Raw genomic sequence first — 16,045 nt, 5'->3', positions numbered from 1 at the left:
AATGGTGGTCCTGCTCTCAACAAGACAACATGGTTTCTGTAGTATGTCCCGCAGTGCACTGGTATGTACTTAACAGGCCACTTCTTACATCCTATGATACCCGCCACCTTTTTTTTTTTTTTTCAACTTTATTTCTTCAGTGAGAGAGACAACACCCCCATCAGGATTCTAATGCCATGATCCACCCCCGGCCTTCAACGAGCCCTAGGCATGGGTAAGTGTGTGCCCAAAGTACTCAGAGAGGCCGCTGAACTTGAACTGAAACCTTCTCATCTGGAATCTACCCCCAAAGGCCTCACATCCTACCAATGTGCCACCGTGGGGTCCCCCAGTGTTTCTACTCTCTTAAGAGGACAATTGTGCTTAGCCAATCCCTCAAAAATAAGACTTTCCTGAGGAATTATTTCCAAACTTCACACCTGGTCCCTTTTGAATAATGTTCATTTTTCTATTGTTTGTGCATCTGTTTTTCTTTTTTCTTTTTCTTGGGAGAGATTTTTGCAATAGGGCACATGCGCTTGCCAGAGAGACAGAAAGCAAGAAACCCCCCAGGGGGAATGGCCACACAGCAATCTATTCTCCCGGGATCTTGGGCAGGCACGCACATGCACTCACTGTGAGTTTGAAGCCACCAGGTCCAGACTCGAATGGTGAAGGACGTGGGAGTCGAGCAGCGTAACCATTACACCATCTGCTGGTCCCTGTGCATCTATTTCTCAACATTAAACTGTAAGTACCTAAAATACGATGGTACCCACCCACAGGCTCCCTACTTAATTCATGAATCAGATCAGCTTTATCTAACCCAGGGATCTGCAGGCAACTGCAAGAGATGACTATTTGAAGCCAGTTACTGATGGTCCTGCCCTTGAAAACTCACCTGTTTAAATACCTCCCCTCCTTCTTGCAAATGAACTCTGTGCCACCATTTCATATATTAATATGTATGACTGATTCTGTATTCAAGTAAGTATGGAAAATAATACCATATGGTCTGTTTCTTCAAGAATTTTAGAAGTAGCAATAGATGCTTCATACACTACATACTGCCTTGGTATATTCACTTTTTATCTTTTTATTTAAAGTATACATCTTTAAGGTTATATCTGTCAGTTATTTTTGCCTTTCAGAAGCTTATATTAATATAAAGTTCATCAGTATTTTATTTAATTTAGATATTTTTATATTATTCCCTTGTTTACAACACACTTGCTTAAAGCTTTCCTATTTAACTTAAACTTATGCTGTTAGCCTCAAGAGTGTGAGATTGGGGACCAGCAGTTAGCGTAATGGCTATGTCGCTGGACACCCATGTAGTCGACCGCAGTTCGAGTCCTGGACCCCGTGGCTTAAACTCATGCCGGGCACATGTGTGTGCGTGCCCAAGATCCCAAGAGGATAATAAAGGAGAAGGGATTACGGCGTGGCCATCCCCCCTGGGGGGTGATTTCTCATTTTCTGTCTCTCTGGTGAGTGCACGTGCCCTGTAGCAAAAACCTCTCCAAAAAAAGTGTGAGATTAAATATTGATACTACTTTGACAAGAAACTTCACTATTAAAGGACCAGATGGTACTGTGGTGGTTAAGGTGGCTGGATCACACATGGCCAATTGCACGGTTTTGAGTTCAGGACCCAGCAGCTTGAAAAACAGGTTAGGCATGTGGATGTGCATGTCTAAAATCCTCAGAGGGGAATGGAGGAGATGGGACTACGGCATGGCCATCCCTCCTAGCGGGGGTGATTTCTCAGTTTTCCTCTCTCTTGCTCTTTCTCTAACAAGCATATGTACCCTACAGCAAAAAAAAAAAAAAAAGGAAGAAAAATGAATAACTTAATTCAATTTAATTTAAGAAAGTATGTTTAACTGACAAAACTGATATGAAACACCAAAGAACCAGGTATGACAGTAACATATAAAGATAATAACTTTTATTATATTAAAGACAATACAAGCCACATAAAGAACTGAGTACATACTTTGTTTTGTTCAAAAAGTATAAGCTTTAAAACTAAAAAAATTGTATATGTGTGTGTATCAAATATATAAGTGAAAAAAGTTAGGTCTATCACACTAAAAAAGACATTAAATTGTGTTATGGCAGTTTTATAGATATGTTCATTTTACTGGTTGGATCCTAAAGTGAATTTAGAATTTTTGTTCTTGGTAAAAAGTTTAGTGTCCTTAATTCACAACTAATACTTTTTGTGCATTTCTTTCTAAAACTAGAATGAATTTAAAATGGTATATAATGTTCATTTGATCTCTGTCAACTATTTTTAAATATGTATAATATAATCTTTAATCATCTTTTCAATAATACTCCAGCAAAAATTAGCAAAAGAACAAAAGTCACTAAAAGAAACAGTTCTGAATTATATTCATCTCAATTTAGTTACATTAATTTTTTAAGTGTAAATACTTTGTACAAATTGTACTTTCAGTAGTAAGTCTGACTTGTATTACAGATACCATCAAGAAAAAAATAAATCTAAAGTTTTCGTTGTGAGTATAGTTTTCTTACTAGTATAAACACTTAAAATTTAAATGGCTCAATCAGTCAATAAAGAAAGAAACATTAAGCTTTTCTTTTTTTTTTTTTACAAACTCTTTCACAGTCACAGCTTAGAGATACTAACATTTGCTCTTAATAAGAACCTGCACGTTTATTTCCTTGGGAAAATGGCACCGATTCTCCAGGTTTTCATACTACTTATCCATTAATACTCAAGCATTTATAATGGCAAACTATTAGCAGGAATTTTGGAGCTACGAGGGTGCAGAAGAATGAATGCATATTAAATACGACAAGTGCTCCACATTTCCAGGTGAAAACTTTGAGCAATCTAATGATGTATTTGTCCATATTCTTTTACTTGCAACTTCTCCAAAATGCCATCAAGTGGTTAGTGGTTAAGGCCAACACCATTTATTTTTGCACATTAGAAAACAAACACATTTTCACGCACTGTAACACAAGATAAAAGAGCAAAACTATTTGCTTACCAAAGGTCTAATTTCCTCTAAAACGCAGAAATTCTCTTCTTCTGAGATCATGATTAAATTTGACCACTGCAGTGGTCTTCAAATGTTTTTTGCTCATATACAATGTAACTGGAAAGGCATCTTTTAGTGGGATGAGGGTTGGGAGGGGCAATGTTTTTGAAGTTTTAATTAAAGAAATTGTTTCACACCCCTTTGTGTGCCTTTCTGAAAATTCTCCTTTTCCAGGAAATACACTTTCATGGATTCTAGGTAAGTGACAGGTGTTCCTTTCTTTTTTTCTTTTTTTTGGAGAGGTTTTTGCCATAGGGCACATGCGCTCTTCAGACAGAGACAGACAGAGAGACAGAAAGCGAGAAATCACCCCCCAGGGGGGATGGCCACGCCACAACCCCTTCTCCTCCATTCTCCTCTCGGGATCTTGGGCACACACGCAATCACGCCCGGCATGAGTTTTAAGCCACCGGGTCCAGGACACGAACTGCGGTCAACTACATGGGAGTTCAGCGACATAGCCATTACGCTAACTGCTGGTCCCAGGTGTTCCTTTCTTGTGTGAAGTGGGGAAAATGGTAATACTGAAATGAGAGATGGGAAGAAAGAATGCCAACCGATTGTAAATCACATCTTGTACAAGTGAAGGATTTGGAAATCAATTCCTATACATTGATTTGAAATTCTCTGCATGCTCCGAGGTGATACCTACCACAATCTGAATTCCACTCTGTATATAGGAACAGAGTTGTTAACTTGAGCTGTGATGAGAAAAAAGTGCTTATCCTAAGTTACTCCTTTGTCTAAAGAACTGATTTTTTGTTTGTTTGTTTCTGAAATGGTACCGTCACATTTTGAAATCTGCTTTTTGATCACATGGCTACCCAAAGTATACAACTGTGTGTAATTTAAAATATCACATCCCATTAGGCAACTGACTTGTTTTGTACATGTACAGATACTGAATTAAGAAAGCCACCATGGGACCAGCAGTTGGCCTAATGGCTGTGTCGCTGGACTCCCATGTAGTCAGTCATGGTTCGAGTCCCAGACCCGGTGGCTTAAACTCATGCCAGGTATGTGTGTGTGCGTGCCCAAGATCCCGAGAGGAGAACGGAGGAGAAGGGATTGTGGCGTGGCTGTCCCCCTCACTTTCTGTCACTCTGTCTTTCTGTGCCCTATAGCAAAAAAAAGAAAAGAAAAGAAAAAAGAAAAGAAAGCCACCCTAAAAATTATAGCATAGTCACCCCATCTGTCTGAAAAAGCTCATATAGAGCTATGGAAAGACAGAGAGGAAGATAATAGTTAAGCAGTTTTGTGTTTTGTTTTTTAAGGTTTTTGCCATATGGTGTGTGTGGTTACCCGAAAGAGACATATAAAGGCAATGAAAAGGAAAGTAAGAAATCACCCCTCAGGGGATGGTCACACTGCAGTCCCTTATGTACATTCTCCTCTTGGGACTTTGGTCATGCACGCATATGTACCAGCATGATTTTCAAGTCACAGGTCCAGGATTCAAATCGCAGTTAGCCATCTGGGAGTCCAGCACCTGAACAACCACACAACCTGCTGGTCCCAGTTTGGCTACTTTTATATGTAAATATGAAATGGGTGAAAACAGTCCATTGGGGCCAGCAGGTGGCATGGTGATTGGGGCCCTGGACTCCCACACAGCCAACTGTGGTTCATGTCCTGGACCTGGTGGCTTGCTTTTTCACTCTCTCTCTCTGCGTCTCTTTCTCTCTGGTGAGCACACATGCCCAATAGCAAATTAACAAAATAATAAACTTAAAAATTAAATTGAAAGAAGATTGGCTATTATGATTTTAAAAGAAGTCTAAATATAAAAACAAAGTATTACTACTGCTCATCTTAAAACTTAACAAATAAGGCATTTGCCTGGAGAACGCTCTACAATGTTTGGCTCAGTGCAGTAGCTACGTTGGCTTCAAGCAGAAGCAGAAAGGATATGCTTGGTGTTCAGTCTCTGGAGGTATGAGCTGACTTTCTCCTGGAATGCTAGTGTGGCTTCACAGCCACAGACATCTTCAGTGGAAATCAGTCTTCTTGCTTCTTCAACCGCTAAGACAATGACAGTACACAAAATGTTAGTTATCTAGGAATTATAACTAATCAGGAAATGTACAATTCAAGATTTCCATTTATAAGACTTACCTAAATGCATTTTTCCAGAGGCAAAAGGATATGAGAATAAGCAGAAAGAGGTGAAAATACTTTTGAATGTTAATGTCACAGAAAAATTTATAGTAGGAGACGTTGGGAAAATGTTTTCAATTGTCAAAGTTGAATGATGGTTATATGAGAGTTCATTATATTATTCGGTATACATTGGTGATTACTAGAAGATATCTACAGTATAAAATGAAGTTTAAAAAGATTGTTGGTGGCCAGCCCCATCGTCTAGTAGGTTACAAGAGCTGAATTCCACATGGCTGACCACAATTTGAATTCCAGATCCAGTGGCTTGAAAAACAGATGGAGCATGTGTGTATGCATGCCCAACATCCCAACAGGATGGAGAAATGGAGAAGGGACAGCAGCATGACCATAATCATTGTGAGTTGCTTTCTCTCCCTCTCTCATAAGACTGTCTTACATAATGGACTGTAAGCTCCAGGAAGACAGGGGTTCAGTGGTCTATACCAATTAAAACACCCCATAGAATATTGTAAGACTGAATGTAGCAACCTTTAAAGTTTGAGAGGGCAATCCATTTATGATAGCACCAAAAAGAATAAAATACCTAGGAGTAAATCTAGAAGTAAAAGGATTGTAAAATGAAAACTACAAGACATTGTTGAAAGAAATTAAATTAATTTCAAAAGACCTGAATAAATGGAAAGATATTCCCCACTAATGGATTGGAGGTTGTTAAAAATGTCAGTATTCCCAAACTATTCTGTAGATTCAACACAATGCCTATCAAAGTCCTAAGTGTTGTTTTTGCACAAATTGACAAGATCTTACAATCTTTTACTGACCCTAAAATTTTAGAAATCTCTCTCTCTCTGTCTTTCTTTCATACACACTATCATGATTAAAGAAAAAAAATTTTAATTGCCAAACGGCATGTGCATTCACCAGAGAGATGGTGTGGGGTGAGAAAGCACTCACCAATGGGCATGGTCACACCACAATCCCTTCTCCATTTCTCCTTCCTGTAGAAATTTGGGGCACACATGCATATACACTCAGTATGTTTTTTCAAGCCACCAAGGCTGAGATTCAAACCACATTTGGCCACATGGGATCTGGCTCCCTTAACCACCAGAGTCCAGGACAGGCCAAGGAAAAAAATTTAAGTAAATTTTGTGGTATGTAAATTACACCTTGAAGTTTTTAAAGGAAGGGAGGGAAGGCAGCTAGCTAAAAGAAGTAAATATAAAATTGAGCCATAAACCTAGAAGTGATGTACCTATTCTTACTCAATTTTTCAAGCTGTCAATGATCTCTTTTTTAAGTAAGTAAATGTTAATCAAATAAAATGAGGTGACAGTGTAAACCATTATAAATCATGTTGGGTTTCTCTATTTCCAGGAGAGAAAAAAAAGTCCAAGACTGATTTTTCTGAAGATTAGCAATTTAGGTAGGCTGGCAATACGTGGTCTTACTCAATTCTGAAAGCAAGCTATTCCTTATTATGCTTGCCCTTCCCGAGAAACTGACCCATACTTTACTTTAAATGAAAAAATAACTTCTGAGCATGTGGTATGTGCCAGGTGCTATGGTAGATGCTAGAAATACAAACAAAATCACTGCCCTTGAAGGTTGAGGTTTACTAACTACTGGACTATTAAAAACACAAGTCTAAAACACAACTCTTGCATTTTCTCTCCAAAATCTGATCCACCCTCAGTCTTCCCCATCTTGATAAAGGTACTCAGTCCTCTAGGTGTTCAAGTATGAAATCCGAAGGGCATCCTTATTCCTCTCCTGCTCTCTCCCAACATAACCTATGTAACCAAGCCCTGTTCATTCTACCACATAGTGTATCTTGGGTTACTTTAATTCCAACACCATTTTCTTGTGCTACCTTTACTTGGGTTACGTCACTTTCAGCACCATTGCAATAGCTTCTTTTTTGGGGTGGGGAGGGGATTTTTTTGCTATAGGGTGTTGTGCTCACCAGAGAGACAGAGACAGAAAGTGAGAAATCACCCCCAAGGGAGGATATCCAGGCTGCAATCTCTCCTCCTCCATTTTTTTCTCGGGATCTTGGGCATGCACGCACATGTGCCCGGCATGAGTTTCAAGCCACCAGGTTTAGAACTCAAATCACAGTTGTCCAGTAGCTTAACCACTACACCACCTGCTGGCCCCTGCAGTAGCTTCTTAACTAGTCTCCCTCTTCTATTCACCCTGTTTGATCTACTCTCTTTTTTTTAAAGTCTATTCACTTATCTCTTCCATAAGAGAGAGACACACAGAGAGAAAGAGAAGGAAGGAGATATCCCAAACAGAGCGTACATGCCACAATCCACCCCCTAAACCCAGCCAGCCTGGACCATGGGCACATATGAACCCAGGACCCTTCCCATGTGGGTCAATTGCAAAACCACTGCACCACCACCTGGCACTTCTATCCATATAGCAGCTGGGATGACTTTTTATTTATATTTTTTAAATATAAATAGAATCACATAGCTCCACTACTTGAAACCCTTCACTAGCTTCCCATTGTCCTTAGAATAAAATATTGGATCATCAGAAAAGTCATGACTCATTTTTGCATAGAAAACCAGAAAAAATACTTCAGGACTTTTCTGATGACCCAATATAAACTCCTTTCTTTGCCCTTGGCCCAGATGATCACCCTGATTTGGCCCCTGCCTGGCTCGCCACAAGCTCTGCTGCCACCCTCCGCTGGCTGGTCACGCAGCATCACGCTGGCTCCCTTTCCTGTCCCCCTCCACTTAAACTATCACTACAGTCAGGAAGCTATTGCAAAGGTCAGGCTTTGGCTAATGTGGTGACGATCGTGCTGGAGTCAAACCACTCGAGATTATAAATATATATATATGTTCTGAAAGAAGACACGTTTCAATGGAAGAATAAGGAAACTGGTAAACGAGGTTAAAAAAGGAGATGACCTAGAAATTGAACAAGCATGATTTTGTAATATTTGATTCACTCAGAGTAATTTATGAACACACATAAGTTCCAAAGCATAATAAAAATAAACACTAATAAACCTGCTGTCCAACTTAAGAATTAAAACATGATGAATACTGTGGAAGAGACATGCAAAAAGTGAAAAGATAAACATGATATAGGAAGAGATATTTGCAATACATAAAAAACATTGAGGATTTATAATGTGAAGAGTCCCTGTGATTCAATAAGAAAAAAAAGAAATAACGCAATAGGGGCTGGCAGATAGCATGGTGGTTAAGGATGTTGGACTCCCACATGGCCAATCGTGGTTCAAGTCCCAGAACTGGCAACTTGCTTTCTCGCTTTCTCTCTCTCTCTCTCTCTCTCTCCATCCCTCTCTGGTAAATTTAAATAAATAAATAAATAAATAAATAAATAAATAAATAGTTAAATAAAATATTTTAAAATAAAAGAAAGAACTCAACCAAAAATCTAAAAACAGCATAAATAGTATTTCCACGTGTGAAACTAGATGGCCAGTAAATACAGGAGGAGATGCTTCACGTCATTAGTAACTGGGAAATGGATAAATGCCATTGAATCGGCAAAAATGTAGTCTAACAAAACCAAATGTTGGCAAGGATGTGGTTCTTGAACTTTGACAATCAAAAGTGGTAAGGCAAGAGGATCATGGCAAAGGACGGGAACCAGCAAGCACAGGGCACATTCCGGAAATAGCAAAGGGCCCCCTAGGTCTGGACCACAGGATCTGGGGAGGAATGGACTTGGGAATAAATGTAACAGGAAAGTTTGAAAAGACAGGATGATGTAGAACACTAGTTACCAGGAGCTGGGGGAAGTGGGAAGAGAGAATTATTATTTAATAGGTACAGAGTTTTAGTCTAGGATGACAAAAATTGGCAATGAGTATTGGTGATGGTTGCACAATGTGAATGTACTTCCTCTTTTTGTTCGGCTCTGTTATTTTTGCAGTGTGCTCACCAGAGAGAGACAGGGATAAGAAAACATCACCCATGGGGATTGGTTATATTACAATCCGTTCTCCTCTATTTCTCTGTCCTTATGGGATTTGGGGCACACACACACATACGCAGACATGTTTCTCAATCCACAGGGTCAGGACTTGAACTATGCAGTGAGCCATGTGGAATGCAGCTGCCTTAACCAGCAGGCCATCGAGCCCACCTGTGAATGTACTTAATGCCATTGAACTGCATACTTAAAAATGGCTAAGACGGTGGGAACACCAGATGGTGCGATGGTTACGTTGCTGGACTCCCACGGAGTCCACCATGGTTCAAGTCCTGGACCCCTCAGCTTAAAACTCATGCCGGGCATGTGTGTGCTTGCTCAAAGTCCTGAGAGAAGAGTAGAAGAGAAGGGATTGCCGCCGTGGCCATCTCCCCCCTCAAGGGTAATTTCTTGCTTTCTGTCTCTCTGGGTCTGTCTCTCCAGCAAGTGCATGTGCCCTACAGCAAAACTCTCTCTCTAAAAAAAAGGCTAAGGTGGTAAACGTTATGTATATTTTGCCACAATAAAAAAAATGCAGCAGGCCAGCCTCATGGCCCAGTGGTTAAGGAAGTTGGATCCTACATAGCCTTTTGAGCAGTTCAAATTCCAGCCCCGGCAGTTTGGCAAAACATGCCAGCCACGTGTGTAGGTGCTCAAAATCCTGGCAGGATGGAGAAGTGAAGCAGAGGGAATTGCAGCATGATCATGATCACTGGGGCTTGCTTTCTCTCTCCCTTCTTTCTGTCTATCTCTGGAGAGTATACATGCCCTCTCTCTAGCAATTAAAAAATGTCACACTTAGATAGTAAGATACTTTAATTAGAAAGGAAAAAAGAGATGGAATCAGATCACAGAAGGCAGACTGGCAGAAGAACATAACTGTTTTACTCTGTAGACAGCGGAGAGCCACTAGAGGAATCTAAGAAAAAAGATCATTACTGCTCTTTAGACACAAAGATAGACAAGCTCACGCCTACCAAAGGTAGTAAGCCTAAGAGGCCACCTTCACCTGAACACGTCCTCTTGTCTTCATTCAAATTATAGCCAGGAAAGCAGTCGCAGTGGTAGGACGCCGGCCCGTCGCTCACGCAGATGTGCTGGCAACCGTGAGTGCCCAGAGCACACTTATCGTGTGCTGTCCGTGAGAGGCGCAGCAAGGAAAATACTCACATGTTAATTACATAGAAAACTAAACACAACTTGGGTGAAAAAGAAAAGTTTCATTTAGATCCAAGTGCTGAGAACAAACCCTTCAGCAGTCAGCAACAAGCCCACGTTTCAAGAGAAAGCCTGTTTCCCTTCTCCATTGTGTACACTGCGTACATCCCTCCAGCCTCACCTTTCACACATACTCTCCTCTCCTTTGATCTCTTGCCCGGATCTGAGTGCCTTCGCTTTTCTTCTACTCACAGCACTGAGCTCCACTGAGTCTTATTTATATTCCAGAACTTACCTTTGGCCTTTCTGATGACTATCAGTGTCTCTGACATCTTCAGCTACTCATGGATCACCGTTGCCATCACCAACACTAATTTATTAGGGACCCGACTGTATGTGCAGCTAAGTGCAATACTGCACAAGAAGGACGACCTTGACCAGGGGCCGCCCTTACAGAGTGGGACAGAAAATATTGGCCTGGAGACACACAGACACACACACACAAGCACAGAAAGAAAAACCGTAACAATGTCAGTAAGAACAATAATGATGATATGTATGGTTGGATAATAAAGTACATAACTATATGTCTCCAATGAATAAATCTCCGGGACAAAGACAGTTTGCCCAAATTTGTGTGGAGAACAGAGAAAAGTGTTGTACTAAGTGTTGTCCAAACTGGCCCAAGGCAAATGAGAACAGCGGTTCTGCAGTTAAATCCAGAAAACCTTAGAAGACATAAGTTCTTCCACTGTTGTTGCAGGGGCCATTTGTCCTCCTCTTACTCTCCCCTAACTCATTCCATGTTCAAAAACCTCTCGTGGCTCCCTATTGCCTATAAAACAGCTTTGCATGAAATGTACAGCCCTATAAAAATCTTATCCATGAAGTGCCTTTCCAATCATAGCATGAATATTTCCCTTCATCACTACAGTTTCGATTTTTTCAGCAAAATGCCTAATAGCAGACTGTTCATTTTCTCCTCTGATTCAGGTGAATACCCACTCTTTAGACATAGCTGGACATGCAACAGACCCTGAGCCTGGCCTGGGGTTCCACACCTAATGGGGCCTCCCTACCACCCAGTAAAGGGAGAGCAGCCATTGGAGGTGACCTGACCCATGAAATGTGCCCAGCTTTAGAACAATCCTCGCTATTTCTTTTAAACATGTGCACACCAACTTTCCAGTGTGACATAATGACTAAGAGCCTAAATAACCACTAGAGCAAGGTCCTGGGTTCAAACTCTGACTCTGCTACTAACTAAAGTACCTGGCTCTGTTACTGATGAGTAACTGGGAAGTTACTTAATCTCTCTGTGCCTCAGTTTCCTCCTCAAGTCAAGTTGCTGGGAGGACTTAAGGCATCACTGTGTTTAAATACTTAGAGCTGCACATGGAAAATATTGGTTACTGTGATCTCATAGTATTGCCTTAACAGAAAATTGTCTTCAACGTTTCATTTTTTTTAATAAAATTCTTCATTCTACTCCATGATATCTATTGGTTTAAATAGAAAATTGTTTTTGCTTCATTTTCTCAGAGCCCCTATGTTCCTGGCAGCTTAAAGAACCAACTGGGAGATCCATAACCATTTGACAAGCACAGCCACACACGGGTCCTCTCCGCTCCAGCTGGCTGAATCCTGTTGTCTGAACTAACCAGCAAGAACTGTCTCTGCTGGCGTGCCCTCCACTCCTCTGTCCAAACCTTAACCCTTTTTCAAGGCCAGCTCCAGTCCTTCCCAGACACCCACCTCCCCTGCTGCCACAGTCCTCCGCTCCTGTCACTCCCTCTCCCTGGCTATGTATTCTCTGCTGTCATGGGAGTTGGCTCCCTTTTCGCTGAGAGGTAGAAACTTCTGCTCTTTGTGTTCTTACAGTGCTTGGTGCAGTCCCAGGAACAAGGTCAGTGCTCAGTGCTCTTTCATTGATTTCATTTTTAAAAAGAGAAATCAGTGATATGCCATTTCTCCTCCTCTGTCTTAACAAAATCCCACAATACATCCCCTCGAAGAAGAGGAAAATATACATAAAGCCTAAAAAACCAGTCAACATGCCCAAGCTAAACACACCTTGAGAACTAGGAATGTCTCTTAGGAGTGTTTTTACAGTTATAAATGCTGCACTGTTCCGCCAATGAGTTTCAATCAAATTAATGAGGATCAGCCATGCTGGCACAAGCTCACTAGCCAAGCTGTAAGGCTCAGATTCGCTGAAGATTGATCATCTAGAAACTGTGAGGGAATGACTTGCCTCAAACTTACTGGCAGATCTGTGTGGGTCTAACCCAGGCATTCACAAAGTCCCCTTTACTAGAACGATCCCACTTTAAGATTAGCACTACAGAAAATTTCCAGGCCAAGTTTGAACTGGAAAAAGATCAGTTCTGCCTATCACACCAGTTACTGTCCAACTAACTTCCTCTAGAGTTTTCTGTTTGTTTAAAGAGTCTCTGGTGTACAGAGCTATAAAATTTTCTCATATCCCCCACTCCCTACCCATTTCCCTGCAATTCTCTGAAGTGATCTATGTGTGCAAAACCCAGTGAGCTCACCACCTCCTATGCCATGTGTGCCTTAGCCTATAAACATGGTAGAATGCATGAGCCCCAGTTTTTATTTTTTTTATCTTTTAGTATGATTATTAAAATAGTTTTATGAATCATTTGTCAAAATGGATGAACACTGTTGTATAATCCTGAATACATACTATGTTGGTGTTGTGATTGCCCTGATATTTTTAAAATTTTATTTAAATTTATTTATTTGCATTCATTCAGTGTACATCATCACAGCATGCAAAATGAGGTTTTGCATCCAGAGTACACTGTATATTGTCTCAATCAAGCACATCAACAAACATGTTATTGTCAGCAAATAATTTTCCATTTCTTGTTTTCTGTATGTTTTTCTTTTTTTCCCCCATCCTTGATTCCCTATCTGTTACCCTCTGCCATCTCCCACTCTCCTCCCACACTGTCTCTGGTATCTATGTTTGCTTTCTATACTGTTTTCCCCCCACATTTTATTGAATTACTAAAGACCTTAATTAATCTAAATATTTTCATAGCAAACACAGCTGATATGTACATTTCCATGAATACAAGCCTAACTTTAGACATCCTATAAAGTAGCACCTAGCTGGAGAGCCCCAATTTTTAAAGGTATATTTAAAAACCTCTCCTGGTGAACTGCGAGCTGCTTTCACTACCACAGAAAGAGCCAAAGGTGAAGGAATTTGTCGGGCCTTACCTGAACATGTTTTCTTATCCGCATTCAGGGTGTAGCCCTCAAAGCATTCACAGTGATGGGAGCCAGCTCCGTCATTCACACAGATGTGCTGGCACCCATGTGCACCAAAAGCACATTTATCTTGAGCTGGCAAATGAAAGTCAAAGAGAAAAGAAAGAAAAATTGAAAGGCTCCTCTATTACCCATAGCTAGAAATCTTTTGACCCACAGTTAGAATTTTATAAGGGGAAACTTATTGGGAATTATCCAAAGCCACCAGCACTACCTGCTCTAAGCAGAAGTTAGCTGAGTTAAAGTCCTACACACACAATTATTCTTTGAGCTTGCCCAATTTCTTTTTTTTTTTTTTTTTTTTTGAGAGATTTTTCACTATAGGGTACGTGCACTCGCCAGACAGACAGAGAGACAGAGACAGAAAGCGAGAAATCACCCCCCAGGGGGGATGGTCACGCCGCAATCCCTTCTCCTCCATTCTCCTCTCGAGATCTTGGGCATGCATGCACACGTGCCCGGCATGAGTTTTAAGCCACCGGGTCCGGGACGCGAACCGCGGTCGACTATGTGGGAGTCCAGCGACATAGCCATTACGCTAACTGCTGTTTCCCCCCAATTTCTCTTTAAAAATCATCAGTATTGAGTTTTTATAATCTATGAGTCTTTGAAATACTTGGTTTGGGTTTTGTTTTTGTTTGTTTGATTGACTGTGTGGGATGTGACTTGGAGAAAGGGAAAGTGAGAAATCACTACCCACGAGGATAGCCACATCGCAATCCCTTCTCCTCTATTCTCCTCCTGGGATTTTGAGCATGCGTGCATACATGTCTGGCAAGATTTTCAAGCCACCAGGTCTGGGACTCAAACGCAGTCAGCTATGTGGGAATCCAGAGCCTTAACCACCACATTACTTGCTGGCCCCCAAAATACTTTCTAAAGCATACTTCTAGGTTTACTGTATTTACCCAACTCAGAGGAATACCAACAGCTGTGTGGCTAATTACACTAGACTCAGAAAAAACAGAGTTTGAAGAAATTGTAGTCCTCTGAGGAAAATGAGCTCAAAGGAGACCACTTGACTCAGAGGAGCATCAGAACTCAAGACCCAAATTTTCCTTCAATGAATGTTACTCTGTACTGATACATTTTTAACTATAAAGAGAGAAATCACCTCCCAGGGGGGATGGCCATACGACAATCCTTTCTCCTCCATTCTCCTCTTGGGATTTTGGGCACACAGACACACACACCCAGTGTGAGTTTTAAATCCAGGACTTGAACTATATCTGGCCATGTGGGAATCCAGTACCTTAACCACTATGCTATCTGCTGTTCCCACTATATTTCATTGTTAAACTTGCCATTTTGAAGTAACTTCAGAATTATGAAAAGGTTGTCAAAATAATCTAAAGAGTTCCTGTACTTTTCCCTGTTTCCACAAATGCTAACCGCTTACATAACCACCGTGTGATGATCAAAACCAAGAGATCAACATTGATACACTATGGCTTACTAATCTCTGGACTTTATTCATATTCTTCCAGTTGTTCCACTAACCCCATTTTTTCTGGTCCAGGACCCAGTCGAGGACCCCACGTTGCATTGATTTTCACATCTTCTTAGTCTCCTCCAATCTGGGACATGTCCTTAGCCTTTGACTTTTCTGACTGTGACACTTTTGAGAAGTACGGGGAAATTATATTGTGAGCTGAGAATGTCTCTCAGTTTGGGTTAGTCTAATGTTCCCACATGATTCTGAACTTCAGCAAGAATATCATCGATGTGGTAGTGTGTCCTCAGGACATCGTGTCAGGTGACACGTGCTACTGCGCGGTGTCATCGCTGATGATGTCAAGCTTGATCACCTGGTTGGGGCGGTGACTACCAGCTTTCTCCTCTATAAAGTTACTGTCTTTCTCTTTGTAAGCAATGAACATGTTGTGAGGTGTTATTTGATCTTGACTTAACTTAAACCGTCTGTAGCATTCGGAAAGGACTGTTAGGGTTGGGTCCAGAGAAGGAAATGAGCAACACATTTCATATGTGTGCCATGATACATACATGTACTGCTTTTAGTTCTTTATATAAGACTTTGAAATGGGAAAAGCCCAAGGACGGCAAGAGAGAAAAACAGACCAAGTTCCTAGTCAGTGAGACCTCTGCCTCCACGCTGGATAAAGAGGGAGGAAGGGAGGGAGGGACGTAACTGACAACAGCAGAGGCTTCTCCCCCGCTTACCTGAACAGGTTTTCTTGTCTGCGTTCAAGGTATAACCTTCGTAGCACTCACAGTGATAGGAGCCAGCTCTGTCATTCACGCAGACGTGTGCGCACCCGTGCGTGTTAAGAGCACACTTATCGGTAGCTATTGAAAGACGATTAGGACACGTGAACACATGGAAACAGCACTGAATAATTACAAATCGCTCTACTTACACACACACACACACACACACACACACACACACACAGCACTCACAAAAAAGGGGTATCGTCGCA

The 16,045-nt window shown here is 41.1% G+C and overlaps 1 protein-coding gene across 1 annotated transcript in view; it reads right to left on the bottom strand.

Moving 5' to 3' along the window:
* Nucleotides 1-2,036: 2,036 nt before the first annotated feature.
* The window catches only part of MATN3 (matrilin 3), a 26,253-nt gene continuing 12,244 nt past the window's right edge, over nt 2,037-16,045 (bottom strand). Inside the window, exons 4-8 of the mRNA XM_006167681.3 lie at nt 15,786-15,911; nt 13,554-13,679; nt 10,153-10,278; nt 4,968-5,078; nt 2,037-2,901 (exon numbers count right to left, since the gene is read on the bottom strand). Coding sequence (XP_006167743.1) covers nt 2,846-2,901; nt 4,968-5,078; nt 10,153-10,278; nt 13,554-13,679; nt 15,786-15,911 — 545 coding nt within the window. The 3' untranslated portion in view covers nt 2,037-2,845. The remainder of the gene's footprint in view (nt 2,902-4,967; nt 5,079-10,152; nt 10,279-13,553; nt 13,680-15,785; nt 15,912-16,045) is intronic.

Source organism: Tupaia chinensis, unplaced genomic scaffold (assembly GCF_000334495.1).
Source record: "Tupaia chinensis unplaced genomic scaffold, TupChi_1.0 Scaffold144952_1, whole genome shotgun sequence".
Taxonomy (NCBI): domain Eukaryota; kingdom Metazoa; phylum Chordata; class Mammalia; order Scandentia; family Tupaiidae; genus Tupaia; species Tupaia belangeri.
This window is presented reverse-complemented; position numbering and strand designations above follow the sequence as displayed.